The following is a 23,831-nucleotide window of genomic DNA, read 5'->3' as shown; positions in this document are numbered from 1 at the left end:
TTATTTGTATTAAGCATGCTTTTAATAAATATTAACTATAGTAGAAATTCCAAGGAAGGTTTATTATATAATCATAATGAAAGATAATCCAAGTTTCTGGTTACAAAGTATCATTTCTCTTTCCCCTACATGATAATGCCCCTCCTACTTTGACAATTGACTTCTCTCTCTCTCTCTCTCTCTCTCTCTCTCTCTCTCTCTCTCTCTCTCTCTCTCTCTCTCTCTCTCTCTAACTAACTAACTAAATAACTAACTAAATAACTAACTAAATAACTAACTAACTAACTTAGACAGCTGCCTATAGGCTCTGGTCTGGAAGAAATAAATGAATCAGGAATATCCTGATAACTCTTCTCCCTTCACTTCTAATCCTCCGTCACCAATAGATTAATATCTTCATTGACTCCCACAGCAAAAAACAAGCCCATTAATGGAATAGCTACTCATTTAAAATGTGTCTTTTTAGGAAGATGGTCCATTTTGTATATTAAAATCTTAAATTTTCCATTTCCTGGCATTGATGCTTTTAAATATTAGCCANTCAAAACTCTCTCTCTCTCTCTCTCTCTCTCACTCTCTCTCTCTCTCTCTCTCTCTCTCTCTCTCTCTCTCTCTCTCTCTCTCTCTAACTAACTAAATAACTAACTAAATAACTAACTATATAACTAACTAACTAACTTAGACAGCTGCCTATAGGCTCTGGTCTGGAAGAAATAAATGAATCAGGAATATCCTGATAACTCTTCTCCCTTCACTTCTAATCCTCCGTCACCAATAGATTAATATCTTCATTGACTCCCACAGCAAAAAACAAGCCCATTAATGGAATAGCTACTCATTTAAAATGTGTCTTTTTAGGAAGATGGTCCATTTTGTATATTAAAATCTTAAATTTTCCATTTCCTGGCATTGATGCTTTTAAATATTAGCCACAAAAACTATATATTTTTCAGAGTAAATGAAGATGCTATAAAATAACCTTACGTACTTTTGTAGTACCTCTAATTCAAAGTGCTCATTTAAAAAAAATTTTAATGTACATGGCTTTTTTTTTTAACCATTACCTTGTTTTGGAATTAGTACATATTGGTTCTAAGGCAGAAGAATGGTAATGACTAGACAATCAGGGTTAAGTAACTTGTCTAGGGTCATACAGCTAGGCCCAGGACCTCTCATCTCCAGACCTGGTGCTCAGTCCACTGAACCACATAGCTGCCTCTGTATATGACTTTTTAAAGGAAATATTTTAACTTCTATATCACTATACTTTTTGAATAATATTTTAAACAAAATGACTTATCCTTAAGCCTATCTTCATTTCTAGGTTTATTTTGTGTAGACTTTGTGAACATGAAGTAGTTTTGAATTTTTTTATGTTATTTGACAAAGTGTGGTTGGCTGCACCACCCACATATCCCAATTTGAACTCAATTAACCAAATAACTTTAAAGTATGAGTACAGTAACTTAGGGTTTTTTATTCATGGCAGGTGGTTTTAGAATGTATGCTAAAGAAGGACCTCATTTACAACAAGGTCACACCAACCTTTCATCACTGGAAGATTGATGACAAGAAGTTTGGCCTTACTTTTCAAAGTCCTGCTGATGCAAGAGCTTTTGACAGAGGCATTCGAAGAGCTATAGAAGATATTTCTCAAGGTAGGTTTCATGTCTGTTTGCCTTCTCACTTAATTTATCCATTATCTCCAATGGACCATCAAAAATTGACTTGAAAGTTTGTACTTAAAATAAGTAAGCTTTCAGTGGAACTAGGTCCTTTTTCAGTATTGTCTGTCAATTTAGAATTATTACAGTCCTTAACTGAAGTTTTGCACCAACATTTATTTATTTATCTATCCATCTATCTATCTATCTATCTATCTATCTATCTATCTATCTATCTATCTATCTATCTATCTATCTATCTGGCATTTCTTGTGACTACAAAGATTGTTCATTAAAATGGCAAGGAGTATTTTCTTTTTTTTAATTGGTTACTTTGACATAGGTGACATATAGAACATTTGCTTTTAAACAGAATCTGAGTGAAGGGAAAAGCTTTCACATAAAGCTGGTCTGTGTTTATCCAAGAAAAATGAGTCCCATTAAAAACATTGTTTTCAGAAAGAAGGCAGGTCAACATAGCATGCTATTTAATTCTTAGATATATCTAATTATTAAAAAAAAATAAGTTTGACTAGTAGGTTGTAACAACCTGCATTCATTGCACATTATAAAGATAGGTACATAATCTGAAGAGTAGTAGATTCACTCATAGAAATACAAATTTATAAACAATCTTATGGGCCAGAAAATAAATTAAGCAAATTAATATCACTTCAGGCACACCTCATTTTTCCCCACCAACTTCTCACTATAATATCATTAATAAATTATCGACTAATCTCTCTGTATTTTTATTTTAATATATTTATTACATTGTTTCTACTGACTATATTTAGCAGTAAATATGGTCATATCTATATGTATGAACCTCAAGTTATATAATGCAAGATAGATTTTACATACACATCTGATTTCTGAGCCAGAAGAATGTTCTATCATATTACTTATTTTTATTAAGCATATTTAATCCCTATGCTCTCAGTAGTCTAAAGATTTTAATTTATCCAATTCAGAAATCACTTAGCCATGAGTTGCAACAACTATCTGCCACAGAAGGAAAATTATTGATCTTTTCTCATTGATTTTTGTCTGGAGTTAAACCTATGTCCCTGGTGCCTACGCCATACAATTATCCATAATTTCCAACAGTTTCGAGATGACACAGGAGTCAATTATATCACATATATGTGTACACACACACACTCACTCTCTGTGTTTCTCTCTCAAGTAAGCCTAATTCCTTGATTATTTTGTTCCTTAGACTCTCTTACATCCCAGAATGAAGTTGAAGCACCTGAAGATAGTTTCCCAGTAAGTATTCTCTCACACTTTATATGCTCTAAGTAAATGATAGCTGAATTTTGGGAGGATTTCTATTTGTTAATTGTGTTGATGATTTTAAATCATCTTAAAATTTAATAAGTTATAGCCAAAAAGTAGAAATTAAAAATGGTTTATAGAAAAAAAGGCATAATTTTAAAAATGTGTTTAATTTTGTAAATGTATGTATTTTGCCTAAGTGAGACTGTCCCATATGCTCCATCAGATGTTGAAATTAAAAGTGAAGGAGAGGGGCAGCTGGGTAGCTCAGTGGATTGAGAGCCAGGCCTAGAGACTGGAGGTCCTAGGTTCAAATCCGGCCTCAGACACTTCCCAGCTGTGTGACCCTGGGCAAGTCACTTGACCCCCGTTGCCTACCCTTACCACTCTTCCACCTATAAGACAATACACAGAAGTTAAGGGTTTAAAATAAAAAAAAAAAGTGAAGGAGACCTCCTCTGACTTCTTTGTAGCTATGAAGCCAGCAGATATATGGATACATTTTATTTAAATACTGTTTTCCAATAGTTTATATACTTTATGTGTTACCAGTTGCAGATAATTCTTTGAAACCAAAAAAATTTAACAGAAGCATTCATAAGTTTCCGTAATAATCAGTTGAAAGAGAACATTGTTTTTGGTCTATATTCATGATTTTTTTGCTGGAACTCTTAAGTTAGAGAAGAATTGGAAAGGAAAGTAGACAATGTCAGGGAAGCAACATAGATAAGACTAGCTGATACTGTTTTCAAACACATTTCTAATTTCAAAATCCTTTCCTCATAACTCCTTTTTTCCCCAGATGAAGTAACTAAAACTCAGATCAGAGACTTAAAACAGAAGACTTAAGTGGAGGAACAACTTTTAATTCTCTTGGGCACTTTTAATTGCCTCTTTTTCTCATTTTTCATTCCCCATATCCCAAGGGATCTGCTAAGAAGGATTTAAAGACCCTCATTTCAGTAGGGGGAAAACACCTTTGAAACTGTTTTTCAAATATAGTAGAAATTAATCAGTTGCTATCTTTTTATTTTAAAAAGTGAAAAAACTTTTCTTTTAACATTCATTTGGTACTGCCTAAAGATATTTGCTTCTTGCTTTATGTATCTTTATTTGGTTTCACTGATCATAATTTAAAACAAGCTTATTTTTTTTACCTTAACAGAAATCTTAACATGTCATCCAGCAATCAGCACCCCCTTTCTTCCTAACACTTCTTTATAATAGAAGCTTGCATTATATCTATTAGATACTATAATCAAATTTCCCTATTCCTTTATTCCAAAGGGATGTACAAACAGTAAAGCTTCCTCCTCACATGATTACTCTAACCTAGATTATTTAGCAAATTAAACATGATAAGCAAATAAAAGAATATTCTTTTTTTAAGTTGAAGAGATTCTGGTGTTTTATCATTTGTTGGCTGTATAACATCACCAAAAAGGATATTAAATGCTCTTTTACAATACCTTTTTTTTTTTTTTTTTTTTTTTTTTAGAAAATCTTGGTGTGGGAAGGGGGGAGTCATTGAAAATGCTTCACAATGTTCCCCTTATACAATCAAGCTCACTTTCATCTTTATAAATTTTGGACCCAGTTAATTGTCTCTCTGTAGTAACCAACTATGATAGAGGTATTGGTGGGGAAATGCAATAGATTACCCATACTTTATCTGGCTTCCATGTGCAAAAGCTTATCTTTAATTTTCAACTAAAATGAGTAATAGTGGGAAATTTAAAATATTACTTGGATAGTAAAAAAAATAGATATGTTCATTTCTAACCAAATATTTTTGTGATAGAAAGTGATGACTTTATGGGAAGTTTAGATCATAAATTCCATTAGGGCAAGTATAACATTTTCACTGTTCCTTAAGATCTATTTTATAGTTACTTAAAACAAAGTCTTAAACTTGTGGTATTTGATTCTTTAAAAGATTATGTAGGAATAAAACTTAAGTGCATTTTATATTCATTCTCTTTCTTTAGCTTTTTTAATGAGCTAATTAATGTCTCTACATTTTCCAAGGCTGGCCCATGCTTGTTTTAAGATATATTCTACTATTTTTTCATGCCAAGGCTGCAAGTTCTAACACTTGAAGTTTATTATTCAGGTGTATTGGAATGATCAAGAATCCATCAAGCTCATCTCAATAAATTTCAAATTATAAAAGCAGAAAATCTCAAATTTCATGCTCCAGGCAGATGAAAGATGAAACTTGATTAGTCTTGAACGAGAAATTGACATTTTTTCTCCTTTGACCCCCAAAAGTGCTTAACTGACTTATTCTTTGTCAGGATTAGCTATGTAATTTTTGTGCCAAAAGTGGTAAAAAGGGATTCTGATTTTACCTCTTTTGTCTTGAGTGGTTTTGCTTCAGGCAGGCAGGATGTGAATTTTTCATGTACTGATTTGCAGAGGTAACATTTAATGAGGCTTTTCTGTCTGAAGACAAAGTTGAAAGACCTAAGCTTTCTCACAAATGAATTTTATGGCACCCCTATAATAAGTATAGTCCTGCAGTAATTCACAAAGAACTATGCAAATTTTAAGTTGATTTTTTTTCCTGCATATTATGTGACTAGATAATTTCTGTACGATGTTTTCATGTATAGGATTCATTAAATAGAATATAGATGTAACTACTGTTTTTAACTGTTTAGCCCAATTCCGGACAGTAAAAAATGGTTACTGACATTCTATTGTCCCAATTTATGCAAAATTTTGTCATTTAAAATTTTGCCTAGCTTTGTTTATGTAGACTATTTGAATAAACAGTTAAGGGTGATTTTTTTTTAAATCCATTTTAATGATTTATAGTTAGCAATTGTTTTCCAATATACTGAACTACCTTTTCCTACATTGCACCATCATCAATTGTGTCATTCATAGTGCTCAAACAAAAAGTTATTGTGCTATTATTATGGAACAAAGCTCATTTAAGGGACAGAAAATAAAACAATTAAATGTTAGAATATTTCTATGAGAACATCACAGTCTAGGTAAAAGTATAGCATAGGTATTTTATTGCAACTTTGTGATCAAACCCAAAAGAAAAAACAGGGCATCTTAAACATCAGAAACTTAACTAAAGTTTGTATTTCTATTTAAATGAAGCAATAATTGCCCAAACCTCCCACTGCTATTTAGAACCAAGCAGAAGAAAACTTTAGTCCCACGGAATACAATCATAAGAGGAGAGAGTTCTTTGGAGTAATGTGGTCTCTGATCTTTTCTTCATAATCATGTATTTATTTATTTGGAACAGAACATTGTTAAAGTGTTTGCAGAATTAAGAGAAGGGGGAAAAGTGAAGAGTAAATCTTTTGAAGAAGAGAGCAACTCAGTCTGGTTTTCATTTTCTCTACAGCTGTCATCTGGCTTTGAGTTCTGTTGGCCATCTACAGCTGGAGTCATTTTATTGCTTTCCCTAGCCTCCTTTTGCCTTTGCACACAGAAATGTTTTAGTAGTCTTAAGGAAAAAAAAAGTCACAGAATCTCTTAGCAACCATAGGACAATAATTATTATACCAGCAGCTGGGAGTAAACCAGATTTCCGTTGTGCATTAAAAACTGGTGTGCATTACTTTATAGATTATGCAGATTCTAATCTGTGCCAGCAGTTTGCTTTGCTGGCTGTGGGGTTAAAAGAATCAAATGTAGGAGGTGTGGACTTGTATGGACATTTGAAGACAAGACAAATGCACATCTGTCTGTATGTTGAGGGTTTTTTTTATGGTGTTTATTGTATATTATGTACTTCTTTCTTCCCAGAGAATTTTTTTTAAAATGTAAACTCATGTTCTCCAAGTAGTATAATAGATAATGCTAGGAGTGGTTTACTTTGGATTATGTCAGTATTTCCATTAAGTGGTATTTTTCAAGTGTTTATAACACTGTCATAAAAAGAGACTCACTGAATTGCATGTGTAAATATCGTGTGCACGTGCATGAGAGAGAGGCAAAATAATTTATTAAACCATTTTCTATATTTATGACCTTTTAGTATAACCGTAAACCTGTACCTCTTTATAGTAAAATTAGGTAGATTATAATGTAATACCTAATCACATGAATATTCTTGAGGGGTGGGGGACACTTCATTAACTGAAAAAGATACTGCCCAGATTTTCAGACTAATACTTAATCCTTTTGAACAGTTATTTCATAGTTCTGTTTCCAGAACCTAGTATTGTTAGGAATCCTAAGAGGGAGAATCATAACCCTCAAATTACTATTTTAGTTTAAAGAGAAGTAGAAGCAAAATGTATAACAAATACAGACAAATACTGATTCATTAATGGTATTCAGAGCTTCTTTTCTTTGACTGAAGAGTTATAGTTGTGTGTTTGAATTTGCATATGTTAAAAACTAATATGTATTGAGTAGAAAGGAAACATATCCAGAATTAAGATACATAATATCCAGAATCCTTAATCTTTAAAAAACTATTCTCCCCAGAGAGTTAGGAAGTTATGAATAAAGATTTTCCGATCTGTAACTTTAAAAATGTGATTGTGTATTATTCACAACTTAAATATAAATTAAACTTAAGGAGGTTACATGCTGCCTTTTCCGGTAGTAATTTATTTGGGTAGTCTTTTTAAAAAAATATTCCTACATCAAATAATCATAATTTGACTATTCTCCTAAGCACATTTGTAAAATTATTGGGATTTGATCTTGTTTCTAAATTGGCAGGTTAGTTATGGAGTATTTCTTAGTGCCAAATTTGGATAACAAAGTGAAACAGCATAGTTTTTTATTTAATGAAAATTACAAAGTCATGTATCCTGGATATCTTTTTTTTTTCCAACAAAACCATATACTTATTTGAACTTCTCTATATTTGCAACCAAACAATTTACTTTTATTCTTTGATTATCTCAACCAATACTAATGTTCCTCTCAAGCTGCCCATTTTAAAAACTATATAACTGGTTCACTTTTTCAGATTATACATGTCTTCAATGCTATGTAAGTCACTTTTGGTACTGTGCAGTAGCCGACATACTTATCATATGTCTTTGTGTTGGCCCTTTCTAAATTTAATTCCAAGGCTCTGATGCTCAAGACTCATAGCCATATAGCATTACCAGAAAATTATTGTTCTTTTTACTATCTTTTAGTGAGTAATTTGGAATTAGTGAAAGTACTGCAGATTTCTCAGATGTCTCTTCCTTCTCAGTTCTGATATCAACTCTTCTGTATTTGCAGTGACTCTCCAATATGTATTTGATGAATTAATTTAAAAGTTACCCAACTACTGAGCGATGTGCCATAATATATATGAGGTTTTATATCCCCCCCCCTTTTTTTTTTCAGTATAGCTAATTAAATTAGTACCTGTTGCATTGCTATGGATTTCAGTAAGACTGTATTATAACAGGGTTCACTGAAATTAGTACAATGTCATCTCCAAATAGGAGCTAATTATTCTTTAGGAATTTAATATGTGTTTGGAAGAAATTGTTTATTTGAAAACAATCTCCAAGACCAGTGATGGGCAAACTTGGCCTGTGGGCCAGATGTGGCCAGTGAAATGATCTGACGAATACAATGAGTAGGATACAATACAATGAAACTTCCAAAAGAGTTGCCTTAGAAACAAACTGACACATGAGCATTTCCTTTCCTTTGGCAACTTCTTTAAAAAGTTTGCCCATCACTGTCCAAAACTACTTTTTGGCTGTGTCATATCTTTCATTAAAATTAGTAAATAATAAAAACCAATGAAAATAAATAAATTTTTAAATGGGGGCACCTGGGGTGGCTCAGTGAATTGAGAGCCAGGCTTATAGATGAGAGGTCCTAGGTTTAAATCTTGTCTCAGACACTTACCAGCTATGTGACCCTGGGTAAGTCACTTAACCCCCATTGCCTAGCCTATACCACTCTTCTGCCTTGGAAACGATACACAGTATTGATTCTAAGGCGGAAGGTAAGAATTTTAAAATAATAAAAAAATAAAGTCAGTAAATAGCATAGTGAAATGTTTTCATCAAGAACATTCTCATTGTGTTTATAGAGCATTTTCATGAAGATTTTTATAGAAATGACAAAAGGGTATAAGATAGTAGTTGGTTAATTTTTTTCCTCTTGATCATCTTTGTTGCTAAAAGTTGTATGTTTGATCATTTCCATTTGGGAGTTGGAGTACGGGTTTTTAAAAACAATACCCTGAGAATTAATCTCTAAATCCCTTTAAAATTATGTTGCCTGTAGCCAGAGGTGTGTTAGTAAATAATTAACAGCTATCTCTCCAGTTAAAGAAAAGTATACATGGCATATACACAATGTTTTATCTCTGTTCTTAACATTTTTGCCTTTTTTTTTTTTTTTTTTGTCTAGAAAACCTCAGTCATTTTATCACATCTCAGGAATCAATCAAAGTCTCTCAATTTGCTAGCACTGCCCTGGGTTAGTGACTCAGTAAGTCTTAAGTAGGGGTACTTCCAAGTTTCTGATTGATTAACTTAAAATAGACAAAGGGAATAAAAAATTCCCTTTCACACCATGTTTATTCAGATCCAGTTGCACAACCCAACTTTTTCTTTTTTTTATAATGTTCTAATTACCACTTTTTCACATTGTACATTGAATTACATAGGTGGTGAAATCTAAATGCATCACCATTCCCATTATAATTAAGCTCTAAAATGGGCTGCTATAAAAATGCCTAGGGAACTATTCCATTTGATACTTTTGTTGTTTCCAGTGTTTATAAATACTTGCATAACTTGATATAACTCAATTTCAAGCCAATAAAAATCTAGCTTTAACCCTTCCTCTTATGTAATACTTTATCATTTAACTTGTGATCTCAACTGATATTGCCCTTGAGTGTCATATTACTAGTATGGAATAGAAAGAGCTGGTTTTAGAGTCAGATTTCTACATGTTCACTTGTTAACTGTGACTTCAGACAAGTCATTTGGGCTCTGGATATCAGTTTACTCATCTCTACAAGGAAGGCTTGGACTAGAAAACCTTGGAGGTCCCTTCCAATTGTTAATCTCTAACTTCATCTGCTTTGAGAAATGGAGACAAAATAAATATACTTTCTCTATCCAATTTCTGAAAGAAAATATCCATGATTTACAGGTATAAAATTCTTGAGTAATCTATAAATATTTAGCCTCTTTAATTTATTGATTCCCATAGTCATATTTTCCAATGAAATTTTCATATTCTAGGCTTGCTACCTTTTTTATTGAGGTCACTGAGTATCAATATGTATGTTGATTTATCTTAATCACAGAGGATTCTATCAAATTCTTCCTTTAATTTCTCTCTTTCTTTCTAGAAATATTTTTTTCTTACCTGCATATATTTTGCTTATATTTACACACACTGATTCACTATTGGTAATTAACATGAGGAAGTGTAATAAGTATGTCTCCTGTATTACACACTGTTTTTAAATTATTAAGGCTTAAGTCTGTTTGAGATCACTTTTATTTCATTAGTACTTGCACGGTATGCCTTATCTTGTTTTGTATGCTTTCAAGATTTGTAGTTACAACTTGTAAATCACTATAAAATTTAAGTGAAAATTAGTCATTCCATCAAGTGGTTTAAAGTTAAAAATATCAATATGAGGTTATTATATTCCATCATACACAATTGGGTATTTGTATATATTAGAAAGACCTACACTCTATTGTTTCATATTTTACTCTAAATTTAAAAAAAATTAAATATATCTCAAGTGTTTGTAGTCTTTCATATTTTGTTGGGGGTTTTTTTTTTAGATCTTTTGAGACTAGAAAAAAGTTTTTGAAACTCTTAATGTTAAATTCTAACCTGTATTGGTCAAGAACAACCTTCTTGTCACTTCACAAAATCCTTCACATATTGTGGGTGTTTCTTAAATACTAGAAAGGGATTTCAGTGGTCATCTACACCAGCCTGTACTTGAACAGGAGACTTTCTATAACATCCTCAACATGTTTGATGTTTTTTTTTAAACCTTTTTAATAATTGGTACTATCCAAACACAGGAAATGACTGCAAAATAGGATAAAGAGTTACCTCCCTCTGAGAGCAAAACTAAATAACTTCCACTTCAATGCCTCTCTGATGAATGAAAACTTCTTATCTTATAAATCAGTCCACTTGATATTTAGAATTTATCTGGTCTTTAGGAAATTTTTCCTTGAGTCAAACCTAAGTCTTCATCTTTTTGCAACACCCCTTGTGGAATTTTTAAAGAAACTCAAAATCAGACTTGTGATACAAGTTAATTGGTTTTTTATCATTAATTTTTTCATCATTTTCATCATTAATCACCCAGCTAATTAAAGCATTGTCAATAGAGATTGTTATTTCTTTCAACCTCCCTCAACCTTGGTGGTTTCTAGTAATGTCAGGTAAAACAAGTTCAGTTTTTCTTCCACGTGACAGTGCATCAAATACTTTAAGATGTTACATTTCTACTATTGCCCAGAGTAACATCCTTAACTTCTTTTGGACTGTTCTTATTTGGCATTTTCTACCATTTCCTTCCTAAGCATCTTCTTCATGGTCTTGTAGGCAGCAAGGTGGTACAGTGGAGAGATGAACCAGAGTTCAAAATCAGGCCTCAGACACTTAATAGCTTTTTTGACACTGGATAAGTCACTTAACCTCTATTTCAGTTTCCTCAGCTGTACAGTGGAGATCATAACAGCACCTAGATCCTCGTGAGAATAAAACAAAATAATATTTGTAAAGCACTTACCACAGTGACAGGCATGTAGTAAGCACTATATAAATGGTAGTTATTATTATTGGTACATTCAATGTCTTTTCTAAAATGTGGTGCAAAAACTAAACTAGCAGTTTATTAGATTTGATATGGCCAAGTCAGAGTTCATAAGAGGGCTCTATCGTTTAGTAAACATCACCCTTTTTTTTTTTTTAAATATATAGTATGTCTCTTAATGTAGTCTCAGGTCTTTGTTAACCTTTTTTGACTGCTGTCATAATGTTGATTTATAATGATTCACTTGAGATCTTTCAAAGAATTGTTGCCTATCCCTGTCTCCCTGATCTTATATTTCCTTCTAACCTTGACTACATCGTTTTTATTTTTGTAAAACTTTTTTAATCTAATGTAATCAAAATTATTCATTTATATGTCATAGTGCTATCTCTTGTTCATAAATTCTTCTCTTATCCGTAAATCTGATAGGTAATATGTTCCTTGTTTTTCTAATTTAATCTTTTGCTATGGTTTATAATAGGTCTTCTTCTGTTCCACTGAAGCATTTATTTTTCTATTTCTTAACTAGTACCAAATAGTTTTGATTATTAATGCTTTATAATAGATGTGAAAACCTGATGTCTCTTTATTTTTTCTCATTAATTCCTTTGATATTTTTTACCTTTTGTTTTTTTCTAGCTCAATAAAATAATTTTTTAGTAACTTAATTAGGATGACATTGAAAAGACAATTAGTTTAGATAGGGTTGTCATTTTAATTATACTGGCCCTGCCCACCTATGAACAATTAATATTTATCTAATTATTTAAATCTGACTTTATTGTATTAAAAGTGCTTTACAGTTATGTTTATGTAGTTCCTGGGTTGGTTTTTAGCAAGTATACTCCCAGATATTTTATTCTGTCTGGTTATTTTAAATGGGGCATCTCTATCTCTTATTGAAGGATTTTATTAGTGATATATAGAAATGCCAGTGATTTATTTGGGCTTATTTTGTATCCTGCCACTTTGCTAAAATTATCATTTCAACCAACTTTTTAGTTGAATGGCTAGGATTTTCCACATATACCATTATATCATCTGCAAAAAGAGATTGTTTTATTGCCTCTTTACCCTCAATTTCTCTTTCTTCTCTTACTGCTGTTGCTAGCATTTCTAATACAACAATGAATAATATTGGTAATAATGGGCATCCTTGTTTCATTCCTGATCTTATTGGGAAGGCTTCTAACTTACCCTCATTACAAATAATATTTAATGGATGCAGCTAGGTACCTCAGTGGATTGTGAGAGTCAGGCCTAGAGATATGAGAGGTCCTGGGTTCAAATTTGGTCTCAGAAACTTCCTGTCATTGTGGCGGTGGGCAAGTCACTTTATCCCCATTGCCTTAACCTTACTGCTCTTGTGCTTTGAAACCAATATATAGAATTAGTTATAAGACAGAAAATAAGGGTTTAAAATATTAACAGTAGTAATATTTGCTGATAGTTTTAGGTTGATGCCTCTTACCATTTTAAGAAAAATCTATTTATATTCATGCTTTTCCATGTTTTTAATAGGAATGAGCATTGTATTTTATCAGAAGTTTTTGTACATTTATTGATATAATCATGATTTTTGTTTACTTTTGTTACTGAAATATAATCATTTTGATAGTTTTCCTGAAACCATCCCTGCATTCCTAGTATAAATCCTGTTTGGTCACAGTGTATAATCTTTGTAATATATTGTTGTAATCTGTAAGCTAGTATTTTATTTAGGCTATTTAATAAAGATTTCTATCAGTTAAACTTCCACATGATATTATTATGTTTAATGTTGATGGCCTTTCCTTCTTCTTTTCCCTAACTTTTTAAACCAACAATAGCTTCTTTAAATGGCTTCATTTGCAATTATTTCAATTGTTTTAATTTTTGTTCCAAATTCATGTTGATTTTTATTTTTGCTCTTAAAGTTGAACGGCTGTTTTTAATATTTTTTTGCATGCTAATGCTCCCCAGCTTCTCTACTTAAAAAATATTCATGATATGTGCTTGGTTTCTTTGCAGTTTTAAAACATTTTGCTTCTTTCCATTCCTTAATCTTTAATCATACTTACTAACATTTTTTGCTATTAAAATACATGTTGATTGAGTGAACATTATTGAGTTCTCTATATAAATTTTCTACCTAAATACTTTACAATAGACATTCCTCATAATTAATTGGTAATTATCTTCATGGTATCATTTTGCTTATAATCATCCTCTACACTGGGAAACAACCTAATGTTCAATAAAATAATGTTTCGGGTTATGTTTGGAAGTATGGTAACACCAATTACATCAAATTTTTTCTCTGTCTTCCCAAAAAGAATCTATGGGGTTCCTTATATCTTGTAGTTTTGTTTATAGAGAGAATGTTACTATTGTCATGGCTTCTCATCTTAATCTATGATCCTGTGATGTGATTTACTTCTTCCAGTAGTATATCAATTCATTGTAAGCCAAGGATCTCACACTTAAAATATAATTAAGTTCTTTTTATGGACGAAGAACTGCAATTCTTAGCACACTAATAATAATTTCTTTTCCAGTCATTTTATATCTTTTTTTCCCTGAGCATTCTTATTTCATTTATAAAACCATTTTTAATCTCTTATTTTATCTGTTACAAGAATTCTAATTGAGTTTGTCCCCAAACTGTTTTTCTGTGAGGCATTCCTTGTAGATGTTTTGGGGTCTCTTTTCTGTTCTCTTTCTATGCAACCATAGTAGTTCATTAGGGTATGATTCTTTTATTTTTCTTCCCCTCATTCTTCCAGCCTGCTTTCTGATTTTGGACTTGCTATTAAGGCTAGTTCTGTAGTACTTCTGGAGGTATGGTCTAGGTTAATTTTGTTGCTTTTGTGGAGTTTTTGAGTATTCCAGGATCTCAAGGACTGGCTGAAGACTTGGCAGGCTTTTAGTGCTTCCAGAGGAGTTTAATCCAAGGCATAGCTTTATTGCTGTCCCCTTGGTCTGAGCTAGTTGAATTCCTAACCTGGATTTAGGTCTGTGCAAGCGTAGTCTGCTGCTTTTGCTTTGAAGAGAAAGAGTTGTAGGCTCTCCCTTGCTCTGGGCTTCCTGCCTTAGTTATTTCTTTGGAGGCTAGGATAAATGATGAAAGTTAGACTCTTTTTTTGTGCCTGAAGTCTGAGCTATACTGTTGGTGCTTCCGTACTTCCTCATTTCTCTGTATACTGCCCAGGGCCTACTTGCTGGGAAAGGCCACTGTAATGCACACATCCTTTCTCACTCTGCCCTGGATCTTTGATCCGAGACTGGGTTGTGAGTGACAAATCTGTCAGTTGGCATCTGTTTGCATTGCAGTGCTTCAGTATGTCTGGTGGTGCCCCCAGTATGAGTTCTGGGATGTCTTTTGAAGCTAGTATGCAACTTCTCCTTGGGTATGTAAGTGTTTCACCCTAGACTCCTACCCTAGCCATTTTCCCAGAGTCTGCAGATGTCTCTCTCTGTGGATCTGGGCCAAAGAGCTCATTGTGACTTTTTCTGGATTTTTCCATCAGAGTTTAGTCTGGTGAATTTTCTCTTTAGAGGAGTTATGTAGGAAATTTCAGTTGCATTATTTCCTTTCTACAATACTGTCTTTGCTTTCTTCCCAGCCTTGACCCTCATTATTTGCATATTGCCTCTGAAGTTCAAAGGTGATTTTGAAGGGAGATAGTATTTTTTTAAATTTTTTTATTTTTAAAACCCTTTCCATCTTGGAGTCAATACTGGGCATTGGCTCCAAGGCAGAAGAGTGGTAAGGGTAGGCAATGGGGGTCAAGTGACTTGCCCAGGGTCACACAGCTGGGAAGTGTCTGAGGCCAGATTTGAACCCAGGACCTCCCATCTCTAGGCCTGGCTCTCAATCCACTGAGCTACCCAGCTGCCCCCTGGGAGATACTACTTTTGCCTTTATTTGTATCCTCAACATTTAACACTGGCATGTAGTAAATGCCTAATGCTTTGATGGTGAATTTTTTGTGCCATGCCTTTATCATCCAATATATTATATAGTCCTCCCCACTAACTTTGTTATCTAACTAATGTGATAAGCATACCTACTCATTTTCTCATCTAACTATACTACTTTAGGATTTCTCTGATACTTCTACCATGTCCCAGGATCTAGTACCTTCTCTGCCTCCTGCTTTTTCCTTTTCGTGTTGTCTTCCCTCCATCAGATTATAATCCCTGTAAGGGTAGTTTGTTTGTTTTTTAACCCCAGTGTTTAGCATACTGCCTGGCACATAGTAAGGGTCTTAAAAGTTTTTAGAGTAAAATCTTTACAGACACATCCCTGGGACATTCCATTTAAAAACTTTTGCCAACTTGATAAAAATCTAATAGTGAACATTCCTTGGGTCCATTCATTTAACTAGTTCTAAATCTATTTAACTCTACTGCCATATAATAATCATCTCTTATCTTTTCCACAAGGATAGTTACAGGAATCTTTGTCAAATGGTGCCAGAATCAAAGTATGCTATGTCTACAGCATACTCTGATTTTTACCTGAATCTATTGGTGGGATTTCTTGTCTTGAATAAACATATGGATTTTTTTTCTTTTTCTTTTCTTTCCTTTTTTTGGGGGGTAATTATTCCAGTGCATAAAATGGAGTTTTATTTTCTTCCATAGGTAACAGAAGATGATGCTTCCGGTTCTCTGGCAAAAGATCACTTTTTCCAGCCAGAAACTGTTGTTACCAATGAGCCCTATAGAAGTTCAACCATAAGGCCCTCCCCATTTGAAGATTTGAATTCCAGAAGAGTGTTCTTGCAAAGCCAAGCTAATCAAGTAAGTATCAAGTAATCAAGTAAAATAATGATCTTTGTCACTTATTACATTATTAAGATTATAAATATATAACAGCATATATTTTTGTGTTATCACATAAGAGGTGTATTTATCCTAAGAGATGGCCACATCTGTCCTTCTGTCTGAACTAAAGTAATAGCAACAATTTATTCTCTGATATTTAACATCTCGTCTAATAAGTTTCTTATGATCTGGCCATAGGTCCTGTGCTGCTCGAATTTTTTTTTTTTCACCAATTAAAATGAAGTCATAAATGGCATGCATTAATTGTCATAGTTGGAAGTGACATGAAGCTGGAAGGAATAAATAGCTAACATTAAATGACATTGGATTTTAAAAGATCTTGACTGTTTAAAACAATGGATCCAATACAATAATAATAAATTAAAATCTTAAAGAAATAAATATAAAGTCTTATTCTCAGATTTTAAAATCATTTGTATAAACACATGATAGAACAAGCATGCCTGTATTAGCAGTTTGTCTGGGGGGGGAAAGATTTGTGTAGTTTAGTAGATTGCAAGATCTCATAGTATGGCATAGCGACCAAAAAGAAATGATGTTACTCACTCTTGGAAGCATTTAGAGAATCATTGTGTCCACTGGGGGAAGTAACATTCCTAAATGAACTCAGTCCTGTAGAATACCATACCCAGGAGTATTGTGGTCAGTTTTCAGGCCATAGTTCAAGAAGGTCATTGACAAACACATGAACATGACCAGTGTAGTGAAGTGACTAGAGACTTGGAGTTATATGATAGTTCTTTTCAAGTATTTGGATGAAAGTATAAAAAGCATATAGAAAATTAATTAAAATTATTCCATTTGACCCAGATGGCAGAAACTAAGAATAATGAGTAGAAGTTGAAGAAACAAATTTTGGCTCAATTTAAAGAAAAAAACTTGGTAAAAGTTAGGCCTATCCATATTTGATGAAATAGGTTGCCTTGGTGATGGGGAGCATCACTTCGCTTGAGGGTTTCAGACTGAGTCTGAACCACATAACCTCAAAGGGATTTGCACTCTTAAGATCTTATGATATTACTTAGCCCAAGTTTTTCCTTTTATCTCTTCTTGGTCTTTTTTAAACTTTTTATTTTCAGCATCTCTTCATTATTGTGCAGTTTACCCATTCTTGTTTTTCTAGGGTGTTTTCTTTTATTTTGATTACAATTCTATCACTGAGGGATTTGATTAGAAAGACAGAATTATGATGTGGGCAAAACATTCAGATGAGATAATGAATACAAAGTACTTTTCATATTTAAAAATATTATATAAATGCCCATTATTATTCCTCTACTTTACTGGAACCTTGATGAAAAGTTGTCTTTGACATTCATGCAACATCATGTTAAAGTGGAGCATCAGAGTAGAGTTTAAAAAGCTTCAAATTTGGAATCCGGTTCAAACCTTAGTTTTGAGTAAAAAAACTTTGATTCACTTATCATTATATATTGATTTCCTCATGTCTTAACAAAAAATAGAGGACTTAGAATATCACTATGATTCCTTCTGGCTCTGACCTTTCATGAACCATATGAAAATTGCATAATGATATCTCAAGGGTCTTCCCAAGTTATTTTTCCCTTCATTTTGTATAATATTGACATGTTGCTGAAGACAATATGCCTTAAACTCTTTTATGTCTCTGATTTCTGAGAATTGTTATGCTTTGAGATTTGTGGTGTTCTTATTCTTTAAAACACTCTTGTTTTCAGATTAGTAAGTGAAATTGTACTCAATCGTTTTGAGAATAATTTGGTTCAAGTAGCAACTGGGTAACTTGGTGGATTGAGAGCCAGGCTCAGAGATGGGAGGTTCAAGGTTCAAATATGGCCTCAAGACACTTCCTAGCTGTGACCCTGGGCTAGTCACTTAACCCCCATTCCTATCCCTCACCATTCTGCCTTAGAACCAATACATAGTATTGATTCTAAGACAGAAAATAAGGGTTGTTTTTGTTTTTGTTTTTAAAGATATATGCAAACTAAAGGTAAGGTTTATTTCTAGCTAGCATAGAGAGAACATCAGTTAGGAAAAAATAGTTAATACTCATAACCTAGAAGACCTTCTTACTCTTTTTCAACCTGTCCAAACCCTGCCTATTCTCTAATGTCCTACCTGAGTCCTACTTCCTCCATGCTTTCCCTGACCAACCTAGGTAGATCATAGTGATCATGTCCATCACTGAATTCTGATAACACTTCTATCTTTTAAGTCCAGTAGGACTTAAAAAAAAAAACACTTTTTATTTGGCAATAAATCATATATTTCTGGTTTTGTTTTCTTGTTTTTTTTGCCTATATGTTTCTCATATCATCAACTATATACATTTTTTAAAAAATCTACAGTGCCCCAGGAGGCATAGAAAGGGGGTATTAGAGCTTTAAATCTGATGTCAAGAGAGGTAGCTAGGTGGCTCAGTGGATTAAGAGCTAGGCCTGGAGATGGGAGGTCCTGAGTTCAAATCTGGCCCCAGATACTTCCTAGCTGTGTGACCCTGGGCAAGTTACTTAACCCCCATTGCCTAGCCCTTACCACTCTTCTGCCTTAGAACCAACACATAGTATTGATTCTAAGACAGAAGGTAAAGGTTAAAAAAAAAGAAAGAAAGAAACATCTGATGTCCAAGGACCTAGGTACAAATCTTGCCTCTGGTGTTTACTATATGATCCAAGACTAGTCATTTTAAGGCTATCTAGGCCTTTTTTTCCTCGTATAAAAAGAGGGAATTAGACGAGATGGTTTCTAAGGTTCCTTCTAGCACTCACTGTCTGATCCTGTGAATAAATTGGTCAATCTATAGGAACACCTGCTTCAAATAGTCACTTTTTCTTTGCTTTCCTGAAAATTTATTGTTTTCGACTATAATGAAAGGGAAAATTGCAGTGGGCTTCTAAGGAAAATGGAAAGTTCAGATTAGGCACAGCCTTTAGTAAGGGGATGGGATATAAACATAAATAATTATAATACACAATAATGCATTTAAAAATTGCAAAACAAGATAATGTGTGAGGTCCCAGAAGGAAGGTTATTCTTGACCAGAGGATGTAGGAAAAAGGAGATAGTATCTTAGTTGGGCTTTATAGGGTAGATTACAAGTAGAAATTATTTCTTATATTTCATGGCATTTCCCCATAGCCTCTGCAGTTTATTAAAAAGCTGTATATATTCAATAAATATTTTTAAGATTATAAAACTAAAAATTTCCCTAAACTGAAAAGATGCAACTACATGATTTTGAAAGTCCTTTCTGGTTATAAAATGTAGTGATCAAAAATCTAAAAATATAATGATCAAAAAATGAGAAAGAAATATAGCCCACTGTCAAGTTTCATGTTAATATGTTATTCAGAGAATAGTAAAAGCCCTTAACCATTAGTTTTAAGTAACTTCAAATTTCAATAAACCCCACAATCAATTAAAAATGGATTGCTTAATTCTTTTTCCCCTACTACTTGGTAAATAAATGAATAAGACTGAAATGACCTAGAAGTAGATGATAAGACATTTATATAATCTACAAACTATATATTTAATAATTGTCTATTCTCAGCCTAAGAACAGCAATGTTGAAGAAGAGAAACAGTAAATAAAATAACCTTTTTATTAGAAGCAAAATTTTCAAATATACCAGAAATGTTTTGTGTGGTATTAGAAATGAAAGCAGTAACTTTAACACATTAATTTTTATTTTTTATAGAAAACAGAATTGCATTTTTCTGATTCGCTTAATTAGAAATGTTTAATATTACAGGTAGCATTCAGCCAGCCAGATTTGGACACTTCCCTTCAAGGCAGATCTGGGGATTATGTACATCGGCAGGTTTCAAAGGAATGTGGAAGTCAGAAATCCCAAAATCGGGTAAATTACTTGTTCACTTTGAAATACTGTGTAATATGACTCCTTTACATTGGAAGTATACCTGTAAAAATTGGAGAAGGTGATATCTTAACACAGAGTTAAACTACTTTAGGGAATATATTTGAAAAGCTTTCATCTAGCCATTTTGTTGCTATAATTGATTATTTCCCTGAGTCTCTGAGGTCTTAAGTAACAGATTTTAGAATTAGGTTTACATTTAAATTTTCCAGTGACAGACTTTCTAAATAGTCTATTAGAAGTATTTGAAGCTTTTACTCTTGTGTATCCTCCTAAGTTTAGTGTTAAGAGTGGATCCTTTCTCTGAATTTCTAAAAATCCAAAGTAACGTTTTTTGAAGGAATGAAATTTTATTTATAGTATCTTAAGCCCTAAAAGTACAAGTGTATTACTTGAAAATAAGATAAATTAACACTGCTAAAACCGTGTTACAAGTTCAAAATTGAAGCTGCTTGTCTTTGTTGCTGCAGCCACAGACCACAAATTGAGCACTTGTTAATTACTTCTTTATCAAGCCAAGGGTTTTTTATTGTAAACTTTAGTGTGTGTCTGTGTGTGTAAAATCATCAGATTAAATAAATTATTTTTTCTTTGTATATTATTTTTCCAAATGAGAACTGGACAGTGCCCCTAATCAATATGTTCACTTTTGTTCTAAATTAAGATCTGGTGATGTTCTTGCTGAATTTACCTAATCATGCCCAAAGTTATGAAAAAGCAGTGACTTCACTGTAACATAACAGTCTTTAATTTTGTCTTGGAACACATAATATTCCAGTAGGACTTAATTTTTTTTTTTTTATGAATTCTTCCAAAAATAAACCTTATCGAAAATTTGTTGTTTTATTTAAAAACTGGGGGTTGGTAGATAGCTTGATTGTTTTGATCATCTTTTGGTTGGTGGTTAGTCTTGCTGGAGACAGATTACTGTTAAGTAATAGAGACATGAATTCCTGTCTCTCCCATCAGGTACCCCTTGTCATAGTTGGCTATAAACTCCTGTTCACAAAGTGTATTAATATCTTAAGGAAATTGAGTTTTAAAAAAAAAACAACATTTGGTAACAAAGCAAAAATAGCTTCTTTAAGAAGTTATTTGAATATTTCATTGTGTAAGATGTTGAGAAAGGGTAAAAGATTCCTTTTTCTAAAATTAGATCTCTTGTTAAAGAATAAGTATATTGATATATTTATCAATGATATTTTTTAAAGCAAAAATTTCTAAATCCTTTTGACTTTTGTAATTTTTCTATTTTCTTTTAGGTACCTTTGAAATCAATCAGGCATGTCAGTTTTCAAGATGAAGATGAAATTGTCAGAATAAATCCTCGTGATATTTTAATACGTCGTTATGCAGACTACAGGCATCCTGACATGTGGAAAAATGACTTGGAGAGAGATGACACTGACTCTAATATTGAGTTTTCAAAATCAGAGAGTAAAAAGCCTGACTATATGTACTCTTGTGGGGATGGGACTAAGTTAAATGCACTCAAAGACTCTGTGGTATTTAAGACACAGCCTTCCTCATTAAAATTTAAGAAGTCAAAAAGAAGAAAAGAAGATGGTGAGCGTTCTCGCTGCATATACTGCCAAGAGAGATTTAATCATGAAGAAAATGGCAGGGGAAAGTGTCAGGACGCTCCAGATCCTATTAAGAGATGCATATACCAAGTTAGCTGCATGCTCTGCGCAGAAAGCATGTTGTATCACTGTATGTCAGACTCAGAGGGAGACTTTTCTGACCCCTGTTCATGTGACACCAGCGATGACAAATTTTGCTTGCGGTGGTTGGCCCTGGTGGCGCTGTCTTTCATTGCGCCATGCATGTGCTGCTATGTTCCCTTGCGAATGTGTCATCGCTGTGGCGAGGCTTGTGGGTGCTGCGGAGGAAAACACAAAGCTGCCGGATGAAACCGGCTGGTGCCAAAATGAGTCTGAAGTCTTTGTTTCCAGGAATTAGCTAACTTGGATTTGTGGAGGCTTTTGGCAAGCGGCGTGGCATCTGGCCTGGCGTCACAGGGGGCCAACCATGGAAGAAGCCGCAGAACTCAGTCAGTTCTTGCCATTTCACAGATGCTAGAAGCCATGTTGGACTGTTTCCCTCAAGTGCATGGCACATTTTGTTGAAAGTTGTAAAGGATTATTTGAGGAAGGAAGCCATTTCTGGCTATTGGCTATATAAGGGTGCAAACTCTGATCCAACTAAAAAGGGATGAATTTGGCATTTTTGTACATTTATGGCTTAGGTGATGGGGAGGGATCTTCAAAAAGAACTGAATGCATCTGACACATAATTAAACAAAAAGTGCACTAGTGACAGTTGATTTCAAACTAAGAAAAGTTAACACTTCGCATATATCAGAAATGAAACTGAAGTACAACTAAATCATTTATTAGTTGTTTTTTGGAAGCAGTTTTATGTATAAATAACAAATGTTTATATTTAACTAAGTATAAGGTACGAATTATTACATAATAAACTTTTCTTCCCCTTCCAATTTCCATAGTAGATATACTTGTATCTACTGTCACATTCCATATTTCGAATATTTAAATCATCTAGTTAGTTGCATTTTTATTCCATGTGAATGAATGGATATTTTCATCGTCATTTCCCTCCAACCGCAGTTTGTATTGAGTTATATCTGTACATTCTGGTGATCTAAAACCTTTAATAGTCTTGAGTGACCAATTTTTTTTAAGCACAGATGTAATTGTCTGATGTTCTGATGGGAACATAACACTTATTTTTTTACATATATAAAAGACTGATTAAACATTATCAGAAAAAAAGTGAGGTTTTGTGTTTTCAACCAGCAAGTTGTTTTCTTTTGGGGTTTCCTCCTCTAAAATATTTTAATTGCATTTACAAATGTTTAGCAAGTTAAATGATATAACCAAATAGTTACAATAAAATGTTCTTTTGAGGCCTCCATCTATCATTCTGCCAAACTAGGATCATGTTCAGCTGTTTTATTAATCTTTGGGCTTAATCCTAGTACTTATTATTTTACCCTATTTACCCTTACCCCACCCTTCTCCCCCCATGGTAACATCACTTTTTTCTGTTGCAGAAAATTTTATTTTTATTTGAACTATAAGAAACACATATTTTACATTAAAATGTGGCATGGTTAAAAAGACCAGGAAAAAAAGCTTTTAATACATCCAGTATATGAAGTATATTATAAGTTTTACTAAATCTGCTGTGTATTACTGGATAATAACAATTGGATAATGTTTTAACAGATTGTGTAATATTCTAGGGATCATTTTTTTAAAAGTATTTTAGTAATTTAGTAATCAATTTTTAGTATTAATTTAATAATTCTTTTTTAATGTTACATTAAAACTCTAACCAAGTTGAGGGGTGCTTTGAGAAAGATTCTAGAGGGGGGGTTTAGGAGGAAGGGAGAGGGACTGAGTTGATACGAGGGCCCTTT

The 23,831-nt window shown here is 33.1% G+C and overlaps 1 protein-coding gene across 1 annotated transcript in view; it reads left to right on the top strand.

Moving 5' to 3' along the window:
* Positions 1-23,340, top strand: part of SPRED1 (sprouty related EVH1 domain containing 1) — a 138,720-nt gene extending 115,380 nt beyond the window's left edge. The window contains exons 3-7 of the mRNA XM_044665139.1: positions 1,490-1,658; positions 2,887-2,936; positions 16,321-16,483; positions 20,265-20,368; positions 21,649-23,340. Coding sequence (XP_044521074.1) covers positions 1,490-1,658; positions 2,887-2,936; positions 16,321-16,483; positions 20,265-20,368; positions 21,649-22,299 — 1,137 coding nt within the window. The 3' untranslated portion in view covers positions 22,300-23,340. The remainder of the gene's footprint in view (positions 1-1,489; positions 1,659-2,886; positions 2,937-16,320; positions 16,484-20,264; positions 20,369-21,648) is intronic.
* The last annotated feature ends 491 nt before the right edge of the window (positions 23,341-23,831 follow it).

This window comes from Gracilinanus agilis, chromosome 2, assembly GCF_016433145.1.
Source record: "Gracilinanus agilis isolate LMUSP501 chromosome 2, AgileGrace, whole genome shotgun sequence".
In the NCBI taxonomy this organism is placed as follows: Eukaryota; Metazoa; Chordata; class Mammalia; order Didelphimorphia; family Didelphidae; genus Gracilinanus; species Gracilinanus agilis.
Note: the sequence above shows the minus strand (reverse complement) of the source record. Positions and strands in the feature narration are given on the sequence as shown.